The sequence below is a fragment of the Colossoma macropomum genome, unplaced genomic scaffold, assembly GCF_904425465.1.
Source record: "Colossoma macropomum unplaced genomic scaffold, Colossoma_macropomum, whole genome shotgun sequence".
Taxonomy (NCBI): Eukaryota; Metazoa; Chordata; class Actinopteri; order Characiformes; family Serrasalmidae; genus Colossoma; species Colossoma macropomum.
This window is the reverse complement of record NW_023494789.1, coordinates 16,514,532-16,541,060: the sequence shown is the minus strand read 5'-3', so window position 1 is coordinate 16,541,060 and position 26,529 is coordinate 16,514,532. Positions and strand designations below refer to the sequence as shown.

Below are 26,529 nucleotides of genomic sequence, written 5' to 3'. Positions count from 1 at the left end.
TATATATATATATTCTTTTTCCATTGTCTTTCCACTTCTTAAACAAATCACGAACAGATGATATTAAAGGTGTGATGTAAATAGATTCATCTGAACAATACTACTCCTCCTCCTCCCTGCCTCCATCTTTACAACCAGGAAATTCAACCATGGCATGTGATTAATTTTGCATAGCATTTTTTGACACTTCCCTCTTGCCACATTTGCCTAAGGCATGCAACACACAGCTCTTCTAGGGCCGTATTAAGTCAAACCTGCTGTCTCAAACATTAATATTTGTCTGGATTAATCACCTTAGCATTAAGACACATATTGCAATAATGCCACAGGCCTTTGCGAAAAAAAACGACACCTTAAAGTTGAAAGTGACTGAATATGTGGTACGTGATTATACTTCATGGCAAGTGGCGATGTCGAGGACCGCCCGCATCTTCTGTGCATCAAAAACAATCACTATGGCATTCAGAGACAGGGTAAAGGTGTTCAAACAGAAAGCCTTGAAATTAGTGAAACTGGAAGGAAAAGTTCTCAGTGACAGTTGACAAGTTGTTTGAAGAGGGAAGATATGGCAGGTAATGGCTTCCATCTGCTAATCATCTTCATAAAGTCTCTGAAATAACTAATTGTTCATCATGCATCTTGAATAAGGCTCTACAATCTGACCTAGTTACAGCAACAAACAGGAAGGGCTTTTCTTCTAGCAATGCAGTGATAAGGAAAGCATCTACAGGGATCCTGAATCTAGTGCAGTGCAACAAAAGTCTGATGAAGATACCGCCCATTCATTTAACAATGGGTTATTGATAATTATTAACTCTATTGAATATTGAAAGCTGTTGCTTTTTGATAAAAATTGGATATGAGGGCTGAACTGCTGAAATCTTTTCTTGAGCAATTTCAAACTATTGCTCTGATCTGTTTGTCAATGCAAATGTCATCAGCTTTGTCATACGGAACCTGGGACTATAACCCTTTTCAGGTTGCGAGAGGTACAAACTGTATTTCAGAGTTCTTACAGCATGTTCCAGCTCCACTGGATGAGTCGTCACTAATTGATATTTTCTCTAAGGCATACTTCTACAATCTTCGCCAGGCGTTGTGCTCTTCGGGGAAATCTTCCGCTGCAGTGCAAATCCGTCAGAAACTGTCTCTCATTAAGCACTAGCAGTCCTCAGGAATGTAAAGGTGCTCTGCGAAAAGGAATAAAAGACTCGGTCTGTAACGCGGGTAACGGGTTACTTCCTATGAAGGGCTTTGGGTTCTTGGCTTGTACGCAGTCTAAAGTTCACATATCCAGGTTGAAGGCTCTCATGAGTAAGTCCAGGTCCCCGATGTTAGCCGCCTGGAAGAGCTCGGGCTGGTCCAGCATGGATAGGGCTATCCTCAGGGCTGCCCAGATGTTTCCAGACATGACCTGGTGCGAGAACTGCCGACTCCTGCTCTTCCTCTGCAGACTGAGTGCCGTCAGGAAATTGCTGGCAGCCTCCCTGCAGGAACAGCAAAAGTACTACATGGTTCGCTTGTTGCTTTGAATGGAAATTAGGGCCATCTAAATTCAATCACCCTGAGATGTGGGTGAGTGAGATGTAGTTTTGTGCCGTCAAGCCTGAGTCAAGCTAAATTTGTTTTACCAGGAGAGGTATTGTAACTTAATTACCAATGAGATTAGCGATTTTAATCCAATGTGAATCTGCAATGTCTGTAGTTAAGTCTGACAATAATAACTGCTGAGTGAATTACCTTCTGTAATTGACTGAACCCAGAGCTCTATCAGTATTAGCAGTCCTGTTCCAATCCACCTCACACTAATGTAATAATAAAATCCGCTATATGTTGTTATTGTTATTGAGTGTGGCACCTGATGTGAATATCCAGGCTATGACCTTTCAATCAAAGCTATCTGTGGCAATCTGGGCAAATAACACAAATAATTTATCCCCTCTCCTCTGATAAGAACCCTCTCTTATCATAGAATCCAGCTTGAATAGTGCTCAATATTCAGAAGAAGAACTCAGAAGCAGAGCTCTCATACCTGTGCGCTCCCAGGTTGATGCAGCTGATGCCCAGGTTATAGCGTGAGCGTATGAAGCCAGGGTGGAGCTCCAGGGCCCGGGTGTAAGCCTCTACCGCCTCCTCACTGCGGTCTCCATTAGCCAGCGTTGCCCCAAGACGATTCCACAACAAGTAGTCCTATCAGAAGAAGTAATGGACAGCAATGCACCTAGTTACTTAATTATCAGAAACTGAGTATTTCTGCTTTTAGCAACTTCAGCTTTTACTTTACTGCACACAAGAACTTTTATAGTCTTTTTTTTTACTTAAAGAGCCCATTTTCAATAATTTATGCAGTCTGATTTCATAAAGATGCATAAAAACAGTACAGAAAAAGTCTTAAAAAGGTACAGAAATATAAGTGATATAGAAAAACAGGAACATTTTTTTGGGGGTGGAAAATACCTAAGTAACTTCATATACTTCTCTACTTACACTATTTGGACAAAAGTATGTGGACACCCCTTCTAATTACTAAGTTCACCCATTTGCTAACAGGTGTATAAAATCAGGCCATTCATTCTTCATAGGCAAACATTAGCAGTAGAATGGGTCGTACAGAAGAGCTCAGTGACTTCAAACGTGGCACTGTCATACAATCATACCTTTGCCACAAGTCGGTCTGTAAAATGTCTGCCCTGCTAGATCTGCCCCAGTCAACTGTAAGTGCTATTATTGTGAAATGAAAGCGTCTAGGAGCAACAGCAGCTCAGCCACGAAGCGGTAGACCACGCAAACTCACAGAGTGGGTGCTGAAGCAAAAATGACATATTACATGCTTCCAACTTTATGGCAAACAGTTTGAGGAAGGCCCATTCATGTTCCAGCATGACTGTGCCTCTGTGCACAAAGTGAGGTTCATGGATACACAGTCTAATGAGGCTGGTGTGGAGGAACTCCATTGGGGATGAACTGGAATTTTGATTGGGAGCCAGGCCTTCTTGTCCAACATCAGTGCCTGACCTCTTTTGATCTAAGTTCACACAGACACACTCTAAAATAGCTATAGTTATAGCTGCAAAGTGGTGGGCAACTCCATAATAATGCCCGTGGGTTTGGAATGAGCTCATACTGATCATACTTCTGGCCATGTAGTGTAAGTATTTGTAAAGATTTGTACTTTACCTGAGTATTTCTGAAATAAAACACTTGTGCTTTACATTTCCAAGAGAAAAAACAAACTTTCATTCAGACCTTTACACTACTCATTACACATCTCAAAGACTATCATTTTTAAAATGAAAACATGCAATCAAATGAATGTTTATGTAAAATATAACTGCCCACAACTGTGCTTATTCAGATGAGAAGCAGGAGTACAGTGTGTTGCTGCAGTATAGAGGCTGTGCGAGGGATAGTGCTGTGTACCCCTTTGTTTGCAGGCCAAGTTTATTCTAGTGTTTCCATGCATTTGAATTTTACAAACATTTAACAGTTTTTTGAAAAGGGTTAAGAGGAGGCAGACTTGCCAGTCTTGGTCATGTAGAACATGATAAGCTCATGCTCAGCATTTAGGCAAATTAAATCACATTTGGACTCTTAATTTTGTCCATTAGAACATATACCTTTTATTATTATATACCTCTTTTATTATTATGTATGTTTAAGTGTCAGTGCTTATATGACTTTCACTCAAGTATATTTTTGGCCCAATACTTCCACTTAAAACTAAGTAAGATTTTGACACAGCACTCACACTTTCACATATGTATAGTTTCTGTACTTTTTCCACCACTGCTGTTTCACATTTACTGTCTGTGTTGACTTTAAGAGTTAGTACATTCTAACTGATCTAAAGTAGTATTTAATCTTTTTTGTAAGAGGAATATTTGGACTGTGACTTTTATTATATTTCTACCAATGAACCCATGCACAAGGCCAAACAGCCTCCTGTTTTATGGTTATTTCTCTAAGATGTCACTCTCTGTTATTTACTGTGGATTTATGTTATCCCACCATGATATTGCAGTTACACGCAAACACATTTAACACTGATACCATTGCTGAGGTTTAATCTGTTGTATATCCATGTCAGACATCTGGGAAAATGAAAATCTCACAGCAGCAGTAGATCTTAAACTTAATTTAATATTTAAAATGGATGCTATTATCTGTCTCTTCTCAGGCTTTTTTTTATTGTTCCACAGAGCCCATTTCCCATGTGCTGGTAGGAAGGCAGTTGTGTTTACTGAGTGGAGCTGTGCACTTGCGGCATGTGTGTCTGTCTGTGCGTCTGTATGTGAGGTACCCGCACTCCAGGGACGGCCTGGTCTTAGTTTTTTGGAACTGTGTCGTCGACATTGTCTTTCATTGTATTCAGGATCTGAGCTCCCCAGCAGGCGAGCACACATTACCAAGTCAAATAGATGGGGAGGATTTTCGATTGTGTGTAAATGTGGCCTACGCAGGGGGACTGAACAGAGCTTAGCAAGCATCAATCGCAGACAAGGTGACCCACAGGCTTGTGGAACAGGCCAGGCCTCTTATTAATATAAAGCTCCCCTCAAGTTCAAGTTCAAAATGAATTAGTGACTTAGTTTCTTATTGCTGCTGTCATAAGAAAAATTTGGAAGTGTTCAGTTAATGATGAATGGACAAATAGAGCAGGTGTTGTAGTCAAGACTATCAGAGGCGAGTCCGAGAACAGGTGTTGTAGTCAAGACCATTAGAGGCGGGTCCAAGTCAAGACCTACATCTGGACACAGAGTCTGAGTTAAGACAAAGACTTGGTAGCAGTCGAGTCCGAGTTCAGACCAAGACCAGGAGTGGCGAGACTGAGACAAGACTGAGACCAGGTTAAGATTTTTTCAGAAAAAAAAGAAAAGGGAAAAACTGAAATTCATTTATGTCTTAATTGTACATTTATTATGATTGATTATACAAGAGATATATTAACAAATGACATTATTTTTTATTATATATTTCGTAAAGTGTAACATGAAGAAATAAGAATACACCCTGGACAGGTCGCCAGTCCATCGCAGGGCAGAAATAAGAAATGTATAGCCTAAAATATTATTCATTTTTATTATATCATAGTATATATCTTACTCCAACTTTGCATTGTATCGTTTGGAAACAAATTATGGATAAGATTATTCTCTGTCCCTTCTTCTCTAAAACTTCCTCAGAAGTCACCAGAATATAAACCAAACAACATTCATGCATTTTTACTTAAGCAATAGAACACAAGAGGGAGTGTGTTATCGTGAAATAACATTACGGCACCAAATCACAGCCGTGATGTTATAGCGATAACAGTTTATGCAACAGTTAAATAAATAAAGTAAGAAATAAATAAATTGGGCTGTGAACGTGGCATTTAATGTTTTAATGTTTTAATGTAAAGCATCTTACAGCTCATTTTGTTTGGCGAATGGTATTTGGTTCATTTCTGGCTAATTCCAGGTTGTTTAGGTGTTCTTCTGTCATAGCTGCCACCTGGAAAGCTTGCTCAGCAGTAATGACAGTTTTGGAATTAAGTGTAGTCTCATCTTCAGAGTCTGACCAAATCGGCTGTTTGTCAAATGTGATCTTAAAAGTATCCATTTTCTGCGCAAACTAAGAAGTAAACACATTTAAATGGTTTGAGCGTCTCCTACAGCTGTCAAAGTCGTTGCTTAGCAACGGCGTCTCAGTGGAGTGATACAGTGTTTGTGAAAAAACCTTGATGTTATGGCGAAATAACAGCACGGTTAGAACGCCTCTGAACCAATCAGCTTGCATGGCCAGAACTAGCTGTTGTATAATATTAAATAAAAACTTAGTAACAATAACATTCTAATCTGGCCTCAGAAGATGTTTGAATTTTGGAAGCAATGAACATCAACAAACAAATAATACCCAGTTAGTCCATCATGGAAAGGATCACTTAGATCCACAGCCAGCACTGAACAGATTTTATTCAAATATACAGAGAAAGGACTCTACATGTTTAAGGTTTTGTTGATTTTCAATTATGATAGAATGTTAATTCGGGACTGGACTCGAGTACTGCAACACTAATTTACAACTACAACAACATGCTGCAGCACCTGAAGTTTGCTCTCTTTCTCTCTCTCTCTCACTCAAGTGAGACTACAGCTCTTAGCAGGACAGTCTTGCATGAGATGTAATACTGAGTGAGCTAGGTTGGGACTGACCTCTGGCCGGACGGACAGTGCAGCGTTAAAGGCTTCCACGGCCTTGTTGAACTCGGAGCTGAGGTTATAGAGCACCCCCAGACCTGTCTGCAGGTCTGGGTCGATGATGTCTGGGTTCTGCCCTGCAGCTTCCAGAAACAGCTCCTTCACTTCTGGCAACAGAGAGCTGAGACAGCAGAGAATGAAAGAGGGGGAAGGAAATCAGACAGAGAGCGAGAGGGAGTGAACAGAGGGTGTCTACTAGAGCTACTGTCCTTACAACAGAACCAGGACTGTAATGTGAAAGCAGATTCCTTTACTTACTAAGTTATAGTAACTATACTTGAAAGGATGTTTAAATATTATGATTTGAAAATACTCCAGAGAGTACAAATCCATCAATATTTTACTTTACCACATGTACTTGAGTAAACATAAGTAGTTACTACCCACCTCTGGCTACACTGTACTTAAGTACAAAACTAAAGAAGCAAACTTTGGACACCACACATGTCTTGGCTCATCATAACCCAACATTTAGGTTAAGAGAAAAACTATGTAAAACCTTCTTAAACACTAGAGCTGAATGAAAGAAGGTGTGTTTGATAAATAAGTAACTAATGACTACGCATTACATGACCCTTAAATTCATGTCCCTCAATCTGACCAAATTGATCATTTTAGCTTTGTTTTAGGGTCCCACCATGGTATTGGTAAAGTGCAGGAGAGGCGGCGGGATCCGGGCGAGCCCTGCAGGTGACTGCGGGTCTTCAGCAGGTGTTTGTATTTGGGGTTGTGCCTCAGCCAGCCCAGCAGCGCCTCGCAGGCCTCCTGCTTCATGCCTGTGTTGGTCAGGCTCACTGCCAAGGCCATCAGGGCCTGGAGGTTGTTGGGGTGGAGCTCCAGACACCTGTACATGTGCGCACACACGCACACGTTATACACACACACAAACACAGTCACACAGACACACACAGAGTGCAGGGCAGCATCAAAAGGACTGCAGCTTTGATGGACACTAATGAGCTCACAACCAACATAATGAGAGGCAGGCGCTTCCTGATTAGCTCTGTTTTTAATTTATGGGTGACTACCTGTGTCATCTGAAGTGTGCCTGTGCTTGAAGATGTACAAAGTGCACTTCATAAAGGTGGAGAAGATTACGTAAGTATTCAATAAAGAAAGCCTTCCAAAATAAGTCATCTGTTTTTGTTTGTTACAAAACTTTGGCCTGGTAGACAAAGAAAAGAGAACAGAAAAAAACAAAATCAAATAAACAAAAAAAAAAAATCACTGCAGTAACCTTATCATGGCCCTATTTCGCCAGTGATACATTGAGAGACTTTATCTTTCAAGGGGATTTCCAATGATTCTTCAGAATGCAATGATTAAAATGTAAACAAAGCCATTCTGAGTGGCTTGGAGTGAATTGCTCTATTCTAGAGACACTTATCAAGTCAGATTTGTTAACAATGATGGGAAACCAGACATCCACCTCTAAAAGCTCCCTCCTAGAAAGTTCTGCGGGCAGAAACGCCTTGTTGATGAGAGAGGTCAACAGAGAATAGCCAGACTGGTTCCAGCTAACAGAAAGGCTAAAGTAACTCAGGTAACCACTCTGTACAATTGTCATAGTCTGAAAAGCGTCTCAGAATGCACATCCTATCAAACCTTGGGCTACAACAGCAGAAGACCATGTTGGGTTCCACTTCTGTCAACCAAGAACAGAAAGCTGAGGCTGCAATGGGCACAGGCTCACCAAAACTGGACAGCTGACGAGTGGAAAAATGCAGCCTGGTCTGATAAATCTTGATTTCTGCTGTGGCACACAGATGGTGGGGTCAGCATTTGGCGCCAACGGCATCAATTCATGGATTCAATCTGCCTTGTTTCAACAGCCCAGGCTGGCGGAGGTGGTGTAATGGTGTGGGGAAAGTTTTCTTGGCACAATTTTGGCCCATCAATACTCAAACGCAGCCTGTCTGAATATTGCTGCTGACCACGTGCATCCATTCAAGGCCACAATTTGTCCATCTTTTGTCACAAAGCTAAAGTCATCTCAAAATTATTTCATGAATATGACAATGAGTTTAGTGTTCTTCAGTGGTCCTCCTTGTCACTGGAACACTTCTGGGATGTGGTAGAACTGGAGATTCACAGCATGAATGTGCACCCGAAAAGTCTATAGGAATGATGTAATCATGTCAACATGGACCAGAATTTCAAACAAATATTTCCAACATTCATCAATCCATGCCACGAAGAACTGAGGCTGTTTTAGAGCAAAGGGAGGCCTTACACCTATAGTATTACTATAGTGTTCCTAATAAAGAGCTCAGAAGAGCATGTAAGTTCACTGGTGGTTTTGGATAATAAATAAAATGTCTATGCTGTTGTGACACCTGGTTCCTATCACCACCACTGTAAAGATGTCTGAGTCAGTAACTTTCTCTTCAATAAACCATTTCACTTCACATGTCTCTGAATGACTTTGTTTACATCTCAACCACTGCATTCTGCAGAAATTGTGAAAAATCAGTGGCATTCCCTTTTAACTCATAAAAATCTGCCCTGAGAGCAGTTATGTGCATGTCCATGGTTATGGTAAAATGTATCAACTGCCTTTCTGTGCGCTACAGCATTTTCTATCACTATATAAAAAAGCACCATGCTGCCTTTATTGTTAGTTACACTGGTTTCTGATCGAGCGTGTGCATTTATTAAGAATGCAATATACAAAATTTGTTTTATCAGAGTAAAAATAAAGGGCAATAAAGTCTTTCTAGATTTTTATTTTGTTTGTGAATTATATTTCACAACAAAATAAAAAACTCGAAAGTTTTGGCCTTATTACGTCATCTTCATTCACCAAAGCAAATGTGACAACAGCATTAAGAAGTCATGTTCCACTTGAAAATTATATAAAAACTATGTTAGTGTACCGCATACCAAAAATAGGACTGTTTTTAATTTCTATAGTGGTGACAGAACAGAGTGAGCATTAGCTCTGTGAGTGTCACTGGTGATTAACGCTCACAGATTGGAGTTTTCACCCTTGGTCGCTCAGAGGAAGCTTGTGTGAGATTATGGCCGCTCTATCTGCAATGAATGTAATCTCCCAAAGGCTCGGCTGCTTATGAAATGCAATTTTAATTGGATCACCTCTTTATTATGGTGCTCTTGCACCGGAAGCAGGAGAGGACATAGCAGAGGGCTCTGTCCGCTTCCGCCACTGGTGGAACTGTATTACTGACATCATCTCCTTCAATGTGATGTTTTTGTGGCTATGCATGTCAAATACCTAATAAAGAAAAAAGGATTCTTTTCTTCTTTTTAAATTGATATAAATCATATATACTACAAATTTATCAACAAAAAGGTACTTCTTGAGTTCAGTTGCATAGCTTCATTGTTTGTGGTGTAGGTCAGATGTCGTGGTTTTGAAGCAGTGTATAACATTCAATGTATTCACTTCCATTTCTTTACAGTGGTGGTGATAGGAACCAGGGCTGGTCATGTCTACAGCACAACTATAGCCATTTTATGTACTATGTAAAATGACCAGTGAAGCTACAATTTTTTTATATGTTTTTATATGTAATGCAGGTAATGGTAAAACAGTAGTAAATCTAAATAGCTCTTTCCTTACATTGTCCTGCATGTAACTCTCCACAATGAATGGATTTTAAGAAATTGATTTTAGACCAAAACTTTCTCAATTTTACCATGAAAAATGTATTCATATTCTGCGATAGCTTTCTGTGTATAATAGCTTTCTCTTTTAAACTGCTTCTGATGTCTGGTTCCTATCACCACCACTGTGAAAAATTTGGTTGCTTTCTTTAGAACAGTGCATTTCACATTGCACCACTCTTTGTTTACATCTTATTGACTGAATTATGCAAAATTCTTGAAAAAAACTGTGAAACTATGTATGTCTAAAATTACGTAGTGGATGCTACATTTTGACATAAAACACACCACGGTTTATTATTTCTGTTTAAACTTTGAATAGGAACTCATTCTTGGATCATTCTTCACACAATGATGCATGTTTGACAGTATGCTTTGAATGAATAGCATTAAAATTGGAAAGCAACATTCTCTAAGGTCTTATGCATGTGCACCTCCTTACCTCTGGAGGGAGACAATTGCTGCCTGCTCGTTCTCATTCTCCGCCTGTGTGGTCCCCAATACTTGCCAGGCCTGAAAAGACAATGGGTATTGAAGTCTGAATAGCTGGGTTATCACCTTGACCCCAGTGAGGTGATTGTATTGTTCAGGCCCCATAGCACAAGGAAAAATGACTCATTCTAGCAAGGCCCACAGAGCTTGACGCACGCAACATGGAGGCGGTTAAGTGCTTGATGGAATGAACTTCTGTCCCCGGGTGACATTTGCTGTTGTTGCTCAAGGAATTCAGTGGTTTATGGTATAGAAAGTGTATATGAATGGCTTTATGCTAGATAAAACTAGCATCTCAGTCACCCTGCAATGTCCAAACAGAAGGTGCACTGGTCAGAATATATACTTTTTTGTCACCATGATGGACAGGGTGTCTTCCAAAAGTGGTATAATTCTCTATAACTGTTAGGACAACACTGTGTTGCTTTTTCAGGGAAACTGGGCACAGAACAGTTAGCTGCAGCTAATGAGATTTTAATTGCTATGATTTCGCACTGTGATGCAGAGTATATCACTGGCTTATTCTGAAAACTGGCTTCATATATCTGGTATCCATGAGACATATTCTTTAGAATTTCTAGCACAAGAGAATCAATTGCTAATCAGCCCAGGGTAATTCCACAGGCAGTGGGATAATCCTCTCTGGGCTGTAAGTTAGCCAGCAGAGGTTAAGGGAATTAAACATCATTATTCAACAGAAAATAGATAGAATTTTCAATTTACAGTGAATGATTGACTGTTGCTGTTAATGCTGAGAATGGAGCTCTCTCTGGTCTTCTTACCTGCACAGGCATTGGCTCCTTTCTCTTGTGCTCATGATGCCGTATCATAAGTAAATAGCTTTCAGTGTGAGAAATGAAGCCAGTTTCTTAAATATAAATGGTTCTTGGCTTGGACATATGGTTCTAGATAAAAACTGTAATAGATATATTATGTGCAGGGTCTTTAAACTTTCATTTACAAAGACAATTTTTAAAAGAAATATCCATTATAAGGTTCTTTAGGGAACCCAAAATGGTTCTTGTATGGACCCAAAGAACTTGTATTGTCCCCTTTATTTTTAAGAGTTTAAGGGACAGCATTGCTGTCAGGATGCATGCTGATGTTTTTATGTCATTGATTTGATCACACAGAGAGTGTCACTGCAAGTGTCCAGTTACCTCAGAGTCTTGAGGGTCCTGCAAGATGGCCGCCTCCAGCAGTAGAACAGCGTTTGGCAGGTCTCCCTCTCTGGCCTTCCGCACGCCCTCTTCGAATGCATTAGGCCAATCTTTATATGGATTGTCTGTGTGGAAGTAATATCCCTGCAACAGAAAGTGCTCAAGGCATTATAATCTGATATGTCAAGATGCATTAAAAAAGCTTTTAAAGAGATAAATGCATGGGCTTTAAAGCATCTTAATACATTAGCTGTAACGTTTTCTTCTTGTCTAAACGTGTTGTACCTTTTCGTGAGGAGACACTGTGGAGGGTATCTGGGCCTGCTCGTTCTCCAGCAGCCAGTTCCTGCGGGCCAGTTCCTCCCACTCGGCCTGCATCTTATCCCAGAACTCTGTGTCTGACTGCACAACACATGTAGCAACAACAGCCTTTAAAGCCATGAACACTGATCCCACACTCCACAGGAAACAATCTAATGTTGCCACATGTTTTAGAAAGTGTAGAACTGATAAATCAAGTGAATTAGTGTGAATGGGGAGAACATTCTAGAACAGTGCGAAAGAGGAAAACATTCTACAGCAGCGTGAAAGGGACAACACTCTAGGACAGTCTAGAATAATGTAAATGGGTAAGAACATTTTAGAACATTGTGAATGGGGAGAACATTCTAGAAGAGTATAAAGAGGGGAGTGGATTTTACAGCAGTGTGACTGAATGAGAACATTCTAGAGCAGTATACATACACTGGAGAACCTTTTAGAACATTGTGTATGGGTAAGAACATCATAGAATAGTGTCAATGGAAGGGAGAATATTTTAGAACATTGTCTATGGGTGAGAAGATTCTACAGTATTGTGAATGTGGTAGAACATTCTAGAACAGTGTGAACTAGGGAGCACATTTTAGAACATTGTGATGGGAGAAAATTCTAGAACAATGTGGAAGGGGAAACATTCTAGAACACTGTCAATGAGGGAACGGATACTAGAGCAGTGTGACCGAGGGAGAACATTGTAGAAGAGTATGAATGCATGGGAGAACCTTTCAGAACATTGTGTATGGCGTAGAATATTCTAGAACAGTGTGAACTAGGGAGAACATTTTAGAACAGTGTGAATGGAGAGAACATTCCAGAGCTGTGTGAACTAGGGAGAACATTTCAGAACAGTGAATGGAGAACATATCTTAGAGAAGTGTGAATGGGGCAGAAAATTTTAGAACAGTGTAATTGGAGAAGAGCGTTCTAGAGTCTCAACAATCACACACCGATGTGGCAAACCAGTCACATGTTTGAGTTTGCTGGTGTTTGTTTGGGTTGGTGTTCTATGATCTTTAAATTCTACACCGGGGTGGTTTGGTGGTTCTTCTACTCAAACATGCCTGATTCAACTCAGTAGCTAATTGCCAGGTTTAGTAAGTATGTTAAGAGCAAGAAAATCACACAGCTGTGCTGGACGCTGCCCCTCCAGAACCTCAGCTTGCAACCCTGCTCTACACGCTCAGAATTAATGGTTTCAAAATGATTCTCAGTTTGGAGGTAAAATTCTAGAAAAACACGTTTAATTCGTAAAGATCCTTTATACTGTGTGGAGGTTCTTTAAACTTTAAAATGGTTCTTTGCTCTCAGACACAAAAATGGTTCTTCAAAGAAACATCAGCTGAAAGGTTCTTTAGAGAACCAAAAGTGGTTCTACTATAGCAAAAGTGGTTCTACTATTCTTCCAAAGAACCCTTTTTGATAGCTATTTTTTTCAAGAGTGTAGGATTATTATTCAGTTAGCTCACTATCCAATAATTGCTATGAGTTACACATTAACTGCTATGAAACTACTACGTAAAGTACATAAAGTGAAAGGAAAGAAAGTGAGGAATGGATGTCTGACAGGTGCTGAAGTTTTAAGGGTTAAACCTGAGGGAGGTAGTATGTAGTGAAAGAACAACAGAGGATCCATCAGCAGCATGTAGCAGGCTTTTATGGAAAAAAAACAATTTTCTCCATCTCTAATTGCGAGTTCAGGGTGACTTCTGTAAGTTCCCTGCAGGTGTGCGCTGTACTCACAAACCTCTCAAATCTGTATCAACATAAGTCTGAACTCCCCGCACTCAGCAATCTGAATAATGAATCGCGGCACATGAATATTGATGGAGGGAAGGGACTCTCCTGCAGTCATGCAGTTGAGTCACTCCAGTCCTAATCATGTGATGACTAAGCTCTGTCACAATTTCTGATTGAGGAGAAACTTTTTTATGTTAGTAAGAATTGAAAATTGAAATTGAGCCACCACAGAAGGAATAGGATGTATCTATTCTAAGGGGTAAAGTACTTTTTTCTATCACTGGCATGATTTTGCAAACACGTCATATCTGATTTGAAGAGTATATTCTGCCACCTTGATGGTGAACTTTCAACAGTGCATACTTCGCCAAAGCCTTGTAGTTTAGTGACTCCTGCCTATGTTCATTTTCACAGCAGTCCTGTGGAGACCATGTGCATTTTCATATTTCCTCCGCTCTAACACACCTGATTCAATTTAGGATGTAATTAAAAGTAGGCAGAGGTAATTAAACAATAATGATAATTACTGAAATCAAGCATTTTTCATATCAATATCGTCTTGATAATGCAGGTTGTGAAAGGAAGGGAGAAGAAGTCTAGCCATTCATTTGTAATAGCACAAATCAATGTGAGTTAACTTGCTAGTTTTTTTCCAATGTTGAAATTATGGACAGGAAAAGTACTTAAACTTACTCTTACTTACTGCTTATTTCTGTTCAATTTTGGTATTTAGTCATATGCTTGAACATCCCCAGTCAAACACACATATTTTGCTGAAGTGAAAACAGGTTTCATCCTCTACAAGGAAAACTTAAATATGTCATCTTTTCTGCACATTGCTGAGTTGAACACATTGGAAAAAATAAAACGTAAAATAAAAAATGTCATAACTTTTGGACAGGCTAAGTTTTATGTTTGTATGTTTCCCAATATGTTAAATGGAGTAAATAAACAGTAACTGTGCATTAAAATGTGTTCTCTGCAGAGGACGTGTTGACTTATTTTCACGTAAAAAACAACAACAACAACAACACATGTAATTTGACCAGGGGCGCACAGACTTTTGCATATGGCAGTATTTATGTTCCATCAGAATAAGCCTTATATTTTTGGGGGGTTAAACATAGGCTACTATTCAGGTGTAAAATTCTACATTAGGAAAACTGAAAAACACAGATAATCATCAATATTGAATGATCTGGAAAAATATACTGAGATAAGATTTTTGGCCATAGAGCCCATTTCTAATGATAAGCCCTTCATAAATGGATAAATATGGTGTGTGTGTCCAGGACAGAAACTGAGAACAGCTGCTATGTGTGATGGTGGCCTTTAAAGACTGTTGAGCAATTCTTCGAGTTCTAACATATTTGATGAGACATTATTTTATTCACTGCTGTCCCTCATGTTATGCAGATAATTGCTCTTCTATGCTCTGTGATGGGTGCAGCTTTGCTAAGTGTCCAATTACTATAATTGGAAGACCCCCTGTCAGCTCCTGCATACTGGCAGTCCAACTAGTCAAAGGTCAAAGTTGAAAGCTCATTATCTCCCCCCATCCTGGAAATGTTTTTCAGGCTGAATCTTTCAGGAGGCTGTAATGGGAGGTTAAGAACATCCTTAGCAGCACTACACATCAGAGCTGGAGAGAGGAGGAGTGCGCTGCTTTCATTTCAGCAACATTTCAGAACTGCCATTTGTTCGGCAATGATGATGAGTCCAGTGCTGTTGGCCTGTTAGCTCTTTTGTATTCAAAAAAAGGGGGAGGAAGGGGGCTCTACTATGTAACTTCAGAGGCGAGCCCTCAGGGCCTTCTAGAAAAATGCATTTCTGTAATTTTTAGTTCATTTTCATTCAGTGTAATATATATATATATATATATAGCAGGAAAAAACCTGCTTTACTTTTAATGTAATGGAATCAATGTAGTGTCAATGGAATCAGACTTTTTTCCAAGTCATTTTGGGTCATTTCTTTTGGTCCATTCATCATTAAATTAACATACAATGTAAAGGGTAACAGGCATTTTCAAATTATGTCAAAAATTTAAAAACGTCAAAAATAGAGATACAAGGTTTTCTTCCAACAGCAGCAATATATATATATATATATATATATATATATATATATTATTGTATTACACTGTGTTATAGTTGTGTGCTGTGTGGAGGCTGCAGTTTAGTTTAGCCTGGCTTGCTCTGCGAGTTATTTACATGCTCCCACATGATGCTATATTACAGCCAATAAGAGAGTAATTAAAATTATATAGGAGTGAATTCTGTGACTTAAACGCACAACTCAAAAAACTTTTGATGATGAAAAAAGTTACTTTGATGGGACCCAAAAAAAGTCCTTCACGGTGAACCTTGAGAAATATCAGCCTGACTGCTGTGAAAATTCCCAGATGAGCTTGCTATGGGAATACGAGATGGCCAGAAGCACATTCTACTTGAACCTGTTTAACTACATTAAAAAATCTGTGTTACATTTTAGGTGTGTTAGGTTTTGCTCTGCCCATACTGGATTTGCACACATACACACACACCCATATGATCGCTGACATCAATTAAATCCTGTATTAATTAAATAACTAAAAGTTACTAAAGCCATTGTGTTGTTCATGGAATAATATGTGAATGATATGTTACACCCCTTAACTGTGGTAGTCATTATAACATACTGCTCCTCTGGATTACTGCTTTATTAGAGTTTGAGTTCTTTTTTTTAATCAGTGGTTGTACTTTTTTGTACTTTTCCTCGACATGTGGACTTCCACAAACCGACAGCTCTGTAAGAATATCCCTATCACTCACTATCTCCTAGAAATCAGTTCTTGCTGAAAGTAACAAACCAAGACTAAGGCACCAAAGAGATATATAGGGTCATTAAGAAAGAAAAAATTCTGAAGGCCATACAGTAGCTGTCAGTTAAGACAGATCTCACTTTAAAAGGGCTCTTTCTCCAACAGGCTGGTGAGTCTGCCGATAAGAGACTGAGAGATACAGCTGTATATGTGCAATAAAGTCTGACATGCTGCCAAGAAGCCAGCTAGCTGTGACAGAGGGCTTAACTGGGGTTCTGTGGCCTCCTCTGGGCAAGAGGGCTTGGCCTGCACTCTCTCTAGCCGTGTAACGAACGATCAAGGCCATGGGTGCTGACTAGGGTGAAAGACTACCTTCTAATTAGTCACTGTTTCTAACACAAACTGCACTCAGACCACAACCTAAGCCCTTCCTATCCACTGAGACATGGCACGAGTTGAGTATATGGTTGCTAAGAAATTTAGCACAAGCTAGCACATTTCAAGAAAGAGTTTCTAGAAAGAGCTGGTCAGGGGATGAAACCATCATATCATAAGTTATCAAAGGTAACACTGTAACAATCAACAGTGGTTGTTATATGATAGACGGAATATCACTTTGAACAACAATTATGACAACAACTGCAGGCATTTCAGAGTGGTTGGACTGACTAAGAAGGCTATATATCAATGCTGGGAACACTTTAGAATCCCAGCGATTCAACCTAACTGATAAATTAGAGAAGAAGTGTGTTTTAGTAAAATTGCCTCAATTTATTATGCATTATTATTTATTAATGGCAAATTATATTTATATTGCACTGTTAGCATAGGTCAGATATAGTTATATTTGTCACGAAATTGAGCTACCATCAGCATGGTAGCACATTTCTCATGGTCATTTCTAGCCTGGATTTGATTAGCTACAACATTGGAAACTCAGCGTTATGCTGCGACTCTAAACAAAAATGGCTGAGTTTGATTCCTAGTGATGCCATAGCCATCAGTTGCTTCGCTCTCTCTGGGTTGGTACGATGATCCTTCTTCCCCATATTACAACGCTAGCCAATGTGGATATCTGTTAGCCAGTTAGCCAATGCAACAGAATTGGCAGTTAGCCTTCTCCTTCAAGCCCACTGAACTGTCCAATGGCACTGCATCAGCGGCAGTTCAAAAAATGATGTTGGCTGGCTTCATGTGTTTCAGAGTAGAACCTTGTCCTAACCTTCACCCTCGCAGCCTGGTGGCAATGTAAGATGGGAGAGCTTGCAGGGGATAATAAAAAAAAGAAATAAAAAAGACCAACGAAACAATAAATAAAAAGAACTATTCATTTGGCTAAATGGGATTTAGTCGTAGGCACTAAAGCAAAACATTTAAAACCATTTCTCTGGGCAGTAAGTGTAATTTTGCCTGTAAAAACACCTAATAACATTACAATACATTCAGATAAACATAAATACAGTAAAAAGTAACTTTTTTAAGAATTCCTTGTTTTAAAAAAGTAGTTAGCAGAACTAGTTAGAATGGTTCAGATTTATCCTCAGCCAGAAAATACATTCATTTAATTCCATCTCCAGCACACTTGATTTAATTTAACAAAGCAATGAGTAGCCAAACCAAGTATTAGACAATATCTACAAATGATCCCAGGTTGCCACACTAAGAGGTTTGAAAATGGTTTAGTGAACACACTGACACACATAAAATCACTATATATTGTATTCATCCTTTTTGTATTCTAATGTTACTATATTTCTGAGCAAATAAATGCTCATTATTCTAGTTAGTCTAATTAATTAGCTTTTTCAATCTAATATCAGGTGCCTAAAACTTTTGCAGACTACTGTGTATCCCTGGTGCGTATGTACTGCCCAATCTTTTGCTCAAAAACAAATGTTAAAAATAACTTTTAGGCCTAATGCAACAAGAACACATCTTACTACTTTTACCTCTGCTTATTCATGACTGACTGCTTTAATTCTGCGCTGATTTGAATTTAACCAATTGGGCCAATTTCTGCAAGCAGTGACAAAGTATCATAGGATTCTGGGAGCAGATTAAATGCATTGTGCATGTAGTCTGGATAGCAGTGTAGGCTACTGTGAGTGGCTGATATCAAATGTAAATTGCTAACCAGTTGATGCTTGGCACCACCTATCAAATATATGTTCCGCTGTCCATGAGTCAGCATTCTCCAAGCACAGACGCAGTGGTTCCCACAACTTATCTCAGGAGAAACACATTATCCCTCACCCGCCCAGATCAGTCAGTGCTGTATAATAGGGGAGATTCAGACTGCAGGTGGAAATAAAGGACAACTAACATTGGGAAGATAACTTTTTAAAAGTTTTAGGAAACACAGCCCTTTTTCTTCTTAGACGTAGACATACAACTGTGAAAGAAGCAGTCAAGACAAATAAAAATAAGATTATGGATCACCTGCATTTAGAGTTTGACAGGCTGGAAGCACATTCTGTACAGCAGTCATAAAAGTATACCTTAAATTAACTGCTCTAATGCTGCACAGTCACATTTATTTTTAAGGATAAAGCAGTCCCTAAACTATGACAAGTGATACATTTATATACTGGGGAACATTGCCACCTTAAGCAAATATATTCAGCTTATAATTAAATTCACAGAGACCAAGGGGTCGCTTCGTGATTGGAATTACAAAAGGCCCTGAGACAGACAAGAGTCAGACAATTAAAAGTGCTTGAGTATGACATTCAGTGATAATTATTCCACTGAGACTTGTTTGGAACTTCATTATGAGTAAAGAAAATACAAGTGATATCAAGGTATAGTACTGGGAGATCTCGACAGAAGTAAATGCTAAGAGATTAAAAGATAAAAAGCATATTTTTTTGTTTTCAAGCTGAAATGGTAATGCATGTCCTTCAGTATTATGTCTTTTTGGCAAGGTTAGACTAATTTAAGTTTCAGTGGTTTTAAACAGAAGTGTAATGCAGGAGGGGAGAGCGTGGCACAGCCTAATACATTTAGTTTTTTACTTCATAATTTTAAAAGCATTTGAACAAGATTAATAATTTTGTTCATACAATCATCCTACACATCTCTGCTACAAATTAAAACATAACTTTGTTTCTAGTACCTACAGTTTGTAAACAAGTCAGTCGAAAGTGAAGTGAGTGGAAACGTTACATCATTTTCCTCTTTAGCTGTAAAACCAGTAATTAAACAGTGGTTAAGGGTGAAAAAACAACCTTAATCATTTTGGTTTTAAACAAGCATCATGTGACTGATAGAGTTTGCTCAACAAAGTTGAAAATGAAATGTATGTATTACTTGTGAAATGAAACATTTATTTGATTATTTACAAGGTTATTTAAACAATTTTATTACTTTTTTAAAGAAGTGTTCTATTGGCCAGTGTTTTGCTCTGTTTATAATAAATCCATTAAAAGCAAGAAATGTTGTTTTATATATTATGTTTAATACATTATTGAAACATCTATAGTTCAAAAATTCTCAATATCAAGTGATTTTATTGCATTCCATGGTAACTTGCTTTATCAACAGGGCTGCATTCTGAAATGTATGGTTATTGCATCTTGGGACTCAATTACCATCAGCTCAGTTTGCCTAGGATTGTCTTACTCTATTCTCATATTACACCTATATAAAATCCATATAAAAACTTCCTTTACATATCCAAGCATACAGGCCCAACATTCTGTCCACTGTAATTCCACACTGTGCCCATCTTACACCCATTATGTACCAATTTGGAGTACCACTCAAGGGTACCTCAACTGAGGTCAAAATGAGATGGGTCTCAAATGGGCTCCCATGCACCGCTGTGTCTGATCCACTCGTACCAGCGCAACACACACTAACATACCACCAACACGTCAGTGTTACTGCAGTGCTGAGAATGATCCACCACCCAAATAGTACCTGCTCTGTGAGGATCCATGGGGGTCCTGACCACTGAAGAACAGGGTAAAAAGGGGCTAACAAATTATGCAGAGAAACAGATGGACTATAGTCCGTAATTGCAGAACTACAAAGTGCACCTATATAGTAAGTGGAGCTGATAAAATGGACAATGAGCGTAGGAACAAGGATATATATAAGGTCATAATGTTATGCCTGATCAGTGTATGTGTGCACAACTGAACACTGGTGTCAGCTATGGGAGCACTTTAAAGTAGCTGAATTCACTAATTAAAATGGATACATCTGGATATAAAGTGTACATTCATCAAAACAAATATGATTAGTGCAAAGTGAGCGGGCCAATCAGTTAATATCAGCACAATGAAAGTGAAATACATATACATGACATCTATAGTATGCTGCTGAATTTGATAAACTGCCAAAAAATGAATTTATATGAGGTACATATGGATTTGATACAACTCATTTAAACCCCAAGCTCATTTAAATCATCCATTAAGGCCAATAGTTGGATTTTTAAAAAGCGCATTACTGTGCATATAAGAATATCTGTGTACATAAATCAAAAGTGAGTCATCAGTGCTGGAAAGACCTAATTATGGTGCTTCTACATGCATTAAAACATTTGATGTGTCAGAGCCAGGTACTGAGTCTCAACAGAAGAGATTTATAGTTTTAGCAACAAAACATAATTGATGAGACCTGCACTTCGGTGTTGACTTATAAAATTTTCTTCCTGTAAAGATACGGATTGCAGGTCGGATGGAAAACGCAAACAAAATCTGCTTCAGCTGTAATCAGGAAAACAGATGAGGTGAAATGTTTCATCGCAGCAGTTGCTTTCAAAGGGAAATGAGCAGCATTTTTTAACAGAGTTTGGTTTTAGAGCGCACAGTGTTTAACTTCTCATCTAAGCAAAGAAATTGACAAACTGTCAAATGCTTAGTGGTGGAAGGAGCTCCAGCTGTGAAAAAGCAATGGCTGTCATTTCGTATCAGCTAAAATCATGTTGAGCAACAGAGGGAAAGCAATTTAATTGACATTAAGGTGAAATGTGAGCTGCTACAGGTGAGGGTCCTATCATTCCTTTTCATTGTTTCCTTGAATGACAGTGTAATTTCTATATGAAAATAAGGCATAATACTGTGTGCTTGGGGTGCATAAAGTTTTGACCACAGTCATGTATTTTCCCATTCATTTTCATGGCACCTTTAGTTGTATGTAATGTTTATTCACCACAGCCAAATTACATACACAACCTCTGCAGCAAACTATTCTGCATTTGTTAATGCACAGTTACTTTCTATTTGATTAACATGAAAAATGGAAAAAAAATACAATATGTGCAAAAGTTTTGGCAGCCTCCTAGTTGTAAAGTCTTTGTTAGGCCTTCATTGACTCGTTCGGACCAGTTAGGCAGATCAAAAAATTGGCATTAGGAATTATCACCTGATGACAATTCTAGATCATTAATTAACTCTTCAAATTCAAAACATTTAACAACGATTGGTTGAAGATATGAAAATACTGATGTCTGCATAGCCAAGAAAGGCTACTAAGAATATATTAATGTGCTGCCAACTCCCAAATTTTACTGTCTGAAAAGAACTTGAGAAATAGGAACTTAGTTAAGGGGAACTGTGGGATGTCAGAGCAAGATCTCAAAGACCAAGACAGAACTGCAAATATTACTCTCAGACAGAACTGCTCGTATGCTGGCCTGAAAGGCAAAGCAAAATCCCCACATGACTGCAAAGGGCTTGCAGAAAGGTTTAGCTGACATAAGAGTTCTACTGTGTAGTGTTGCTTGCACGAACATCTCATCAGAAAAAAACCTTATGAAAAATGCAGGCAAATCAACATCTAAATAAGGCAGAAGAATTTTAGGAACAAGTGTTGGGAACTGATGTAGAAAGTAAAAATTCAAGGATTTGGCATCAATCACCAAAGGTATGTTTAGAGAAAAAAGGAGGAGCATTTGGTGTAAAGAACACCTTGCCAGCTGTTAAGCATGGGGGTGGATCTACTATGCTTTAGATTTATGTGGGTTTATGTGCTAGCCAGTGGCACAGGAATCATTACTTGGGTAGAGGACAGAATATATTCTACATTTTGGAAGCAAATGTGGCACAATCAGTCAAATAAATTAAAATACACCATAACCTATTTCAAGAAACTGAAGCAGAAGCTTTTAGAATTGGCCCTCACAGTCCTCTGACTTGAATATCATTGAAAATCCATGAGTAGGTCTTAAACATGTTGTGTGTGACAGACAGCCTTGCAGAACTAGGAGTGTTGCACAAGGAAGAGTGGGTGAAAATTCCTAAAACAAGATGAGAAAGACTCCTAGCTTGCTACAAAAAGCATTTGCAAGACATAATATTGCCAACTGCAACTGCCTGACTTAGTATACCAAACGTTTGCATATGCCATAATTAAGTAGAAAAAAAGTTTTTATGTTCATCAAATAAAAAGTAACTGTGCATTAACATCTGCAGAAAACGTTATTTTTAACATTATTTTTATTGTATTTACTTCTTTTCACTTAAAAAATCAATAAAATATGTAATTTGTCCAGGGTTGCCCAACTGTAACAACTGTAAGCAAATCAAAACACATCGAAACTGGTTTTCTGGTATGTTCAAGGGGAACTGCATGGTCAGTTTAATCTTGCATAGTCTGTGCTTCGTTAATGTTACCACTGCCTCTGAGCAAAACAGTCCACTTCAGTGTTAACCTGCTTTTCACCTCCTGCTGCTACTACCTGTTCCTAATGAGAGCAGCATGCCTTAATTTGCACATTGGCTTTTGTACGTCCCAAAAGTGCCTGGGTAGTCAGAGCTCTCCCTCTGTGATCTATTTTCCGGGGTCCGCTCAATTTAAGCACGACTAGAACATTTCACAGGCCGCTGCAGTTTCACACAGCTTTAATATTTTTGGGCTTCAGAATTTGCATGCAAGGAAATGCATCTTAACCCCATCATACTAATATAAAAATGTAGAATACTTCTAAGATAAATGTAGAAACTTCAAAATGTGCCCACAGAGTAGTATGGCTAGTTCTCATAGTCAGTGGAACTGGAGATTTTTGTGCGCTCTCATGTTTTCTATCACTGCACAAAAGAAGCGCAATGCTGCCTTTATTACTGTATGCACCATGATAGTTTCTGCATGTACATGGAATTCTGTTCACTAAAGGCTTATTATTGATTTTTTCATTAATATGATGACACAAAGCCACTGAAGTGTGTAGATTCCCTAGTATATTCACATCCATTTCTTTTTTTTGATCAAAGTGGTAACTAAAAATGACCAATTATTTTGTTAGATCATGTTCTTCAGACATTACAATACAGTCATATGCAAATGTTTGAATACCCCTGGTCAAATTACATGTTTTGTGGTGAAATTAAGTTAACACATTCTCTAACTTAAATATTACACATTTCTGCAAATTTTAGAGCACAATTTCTATCGATTTGCTGACATTGGAAAAAAATAAAACAAAATACAACGTACCATAACATTTGCACAGGTCATATTTTATGTTTTACTGCTTTCCAGTATGAAAACTTTAGCACATATACAGTAATTGTGCAGAGGTGTGTTCTCTGTAGTGGATGTGCACTTATTTTACTTAGAAAATCAACAAACCGTGTAAATGTCTGCATATGACTGTAAATGTGACAACAGCTTTGAGAAGCAGTAGGTTATTAGAGGAAAAAAGCCAACTGAAAAGCAGGAATATCTGCTTTTTTGCCTTGGCATTAAAGGGTTAATCAGAACTTACTCTTTCTCAAGCTCTGATATGCTGGACAGCCTGAAGCTTCACCACCGCTCCGTTTTAGTGCCTGAGCTATTTCTTCGTTCCGGACAGCCCACAATTACACAAATGAAATGGATTGGAAACTAGCCGGCCTGCCACGGAAGTAGCCTTCTAGACAAGCACACTCTGCACCACGTTCTTAATTAGGACAAATGTATGCAGATAGGAGGCTGCCCAGAATGCCTAAAGGAGGAGTGAGATATCTAAAGGTACGAGCTTCAGAATGCAGGATGGAGTAATCAATCAATCCTCCATTTGCTCCCTTGTGCCCATGGGTAATATTACTTATCGGAAAGCCTGCCCCCCTCAGAGGCAGTGCCCCTCCCACTCTGCTTCAGCAAATCCTGCCTGGAGGGCACCACACAGACATGACGTCAGCGGGCACTGTGGAGAGATTCCCGAGATAATCCGAGTATACCGGCTGGAACGTTCCTTGCTAAGCACTCCTCTCACTTTTGCATCTCCTTCCTGTGTCTCCTCTATTATTCATCTGCTTTCACAAGTCAGCTATGTTTGTAGCCCTCCAGTACTTCGAAACTACAACACATGTAATACAATAGCTGACGGCTGTCTTACAATGACCGGACCAGAAAAGATCCAAGCAAGACAAGTAGCAAGAGTGTCTGCTGTGGTAACTTCCAGCAGTTTCGATTTCACATCTGTCAGTTATTGACATAACGCTAAAACCAGTTGGAACATATGTGGTTCCCTCTGCACTGCCACTGTTCAGTGATCATTTGCAGTCATCTCTAAAGATGGATTTTCTAGTTCATAACACCAGGAAATGATACCTAGACGGTTTCCTTTAAGAGCTGCATGAGATTTCCCTCATTACTGTTTCTGAAACAGCACATGGTTATGATGATTACTGGAGCTGAACAGCTAGTGTTTAGCAGCATGGTCTCCAGGTGAATGAGGCCTTATCTGATTACTGTAACTACTATACCTGCTGCCATCTGATCCTGCAAGTCTGCGGCAGAAATTACTGACCTATTTACCTCTCTTTTCTGCAGTGGAAAACCCAAGTATTATTATGGGGTTAGATTAGTCCATGTTTTCTCTCTTATTCTGTCAGTGAGGGTGGGGTAATTATCACCACATTCTACATATGAAATAAGGGTGCACTGAGGGAGATGTTATTACCACAGTCAGTATTGGTAGCTTGGTTTCCATCCACATATATTCATGCCAATTTTGACACATTGAAAAGAAGAACTTTAGATGGTAAACAGCCACAAGGCGATTGCAGCTTGTGAGTGGATATTTCCTAAGCTGTTATATTGACATTGTTTTCTGTCTCTGCACTGCATAGTCATAAAATTCAACAAAACAGCAAGAAGAAGCTTCTCAATATTAAATATTCCTCTGTAAACTCATTCCATATTTCTCAGCAATGACATAGTTTTCTTGTATAGAGTTGAAAAAAACTCTGATGGAAGCCTCATTTGCATATTTTTTTTTTTTGCAGAATTTTTATGTCTTGCAGATAAAACATTAATTACAGCCTAAACTGGTCAATTTAAGCATGAACACCATTGCTGATAAAACAACAAAAACATCTAGAACGTAACCTTCAGCATTAGAATAACAGGGTTTAACACAAACTATCTTTACACGGTTATCATAATTTTTAGCTCCTCTAAATTTGTATCATTATTGGTCAGTAGAGCTTTCAGTGTGAACTGAACGGTTCAGAGTGTGAACCTGACCCATGCCTGACAAAACTTTCCCTAACGCACATCCATTTTCTTACAAGTGTGTGACCCCAGCATGCCCGATTAAAATTGTTTAGAGGTAATAAAAGACAAGAGGAAGAATAGATTGAGCAGTCAGGTTTGGACAAAAGGTCAAGCTCTGTTGGTCAGAAAAATTCTATATCGAATGGGCTCAAGTTCAGAATGGTCACCTGATCACTATTCCTTATGTTGGAGAAGGAGCACCATTATAGGAAACAGAATCCATGTTTCAGGAAAATGATTTCGGACACTAACGTTACATGAGTTTGCTCACCACTCTGCATTAACGGTCACATTCTGCTCAGAGAGGCATTACCACAGTAGCATTAGATATGTTGAGTTGCTGTCCTCCTCAGAGAAGCTGCTTGTGAATCTTCAAACAACAGAGTGCATTATGGGTAAATTGTGTCTAAGCTACATCAGGGCTCCATTTCAGTACTTTTTTTTTAAACATGCTCTTGGCCACTTCGACTCACTGCTCAGATGTGTGTCACACCTACATTACATAAGGCCACTTGTAGCAGCAGCGGAAGAGAAGACGGCGAGGGAGGATTCTTCAATTTGAACACACTCACTCACTCTCTTTCAAAGTTTGACCAGTGCATACATAATTACATACATAACATACATAATAATTACTATATCTGGCTATAAACATTGGTGT

General features: G+C 38.9%; 1 protein-coding gene across 1 annotated transcript in view; it reads right to left on the bottom strand.

Annotated features, from left to right (window-relative positions):
- pex5la (peroxisomal biogenesis factor 5-like a) overlaps positions 1 to 26,529 on the bottom strand; it is a 114,487-nt gene continuing 87,958 nt past the window's right edge. The window contains exons 8-14 of the mRNA XM_036570296.1: positions 11,804 to 11,920; positions 11,519 to 11,662; positions 10,309 to 10,379; positions 6,877 to 7,083; positions 6,195 to 6,360; positions 2,033 to 2,190; positions 1 to 1,487 (exon numbers count right to left, since the gene is read on the bottom strand). Of these exons, the coding sequence (XP_036426189.1) occupies positions 1,286 to 1,487; positions 2,033 to 2,190; positions 6,195 to 6,360; positions 6,877 to 7,083; positions 10,309 to 10,379; positions 11,519 to 11,662; positions 11,804 to 11,920 (1,065 nt within the window). The 3' untranslated portion in view covers positions 1 to 1,285. The remainder of the gene's footprint in view (positions 1,488 to 2,032; positions 2,191 to 6,194; positions 6,361 to 6,876; positions 7,084 to 10,308; positions 10,380 to 11,518; positions 11,663 to 11,803; positions 11,921 to 26,529) is intronic.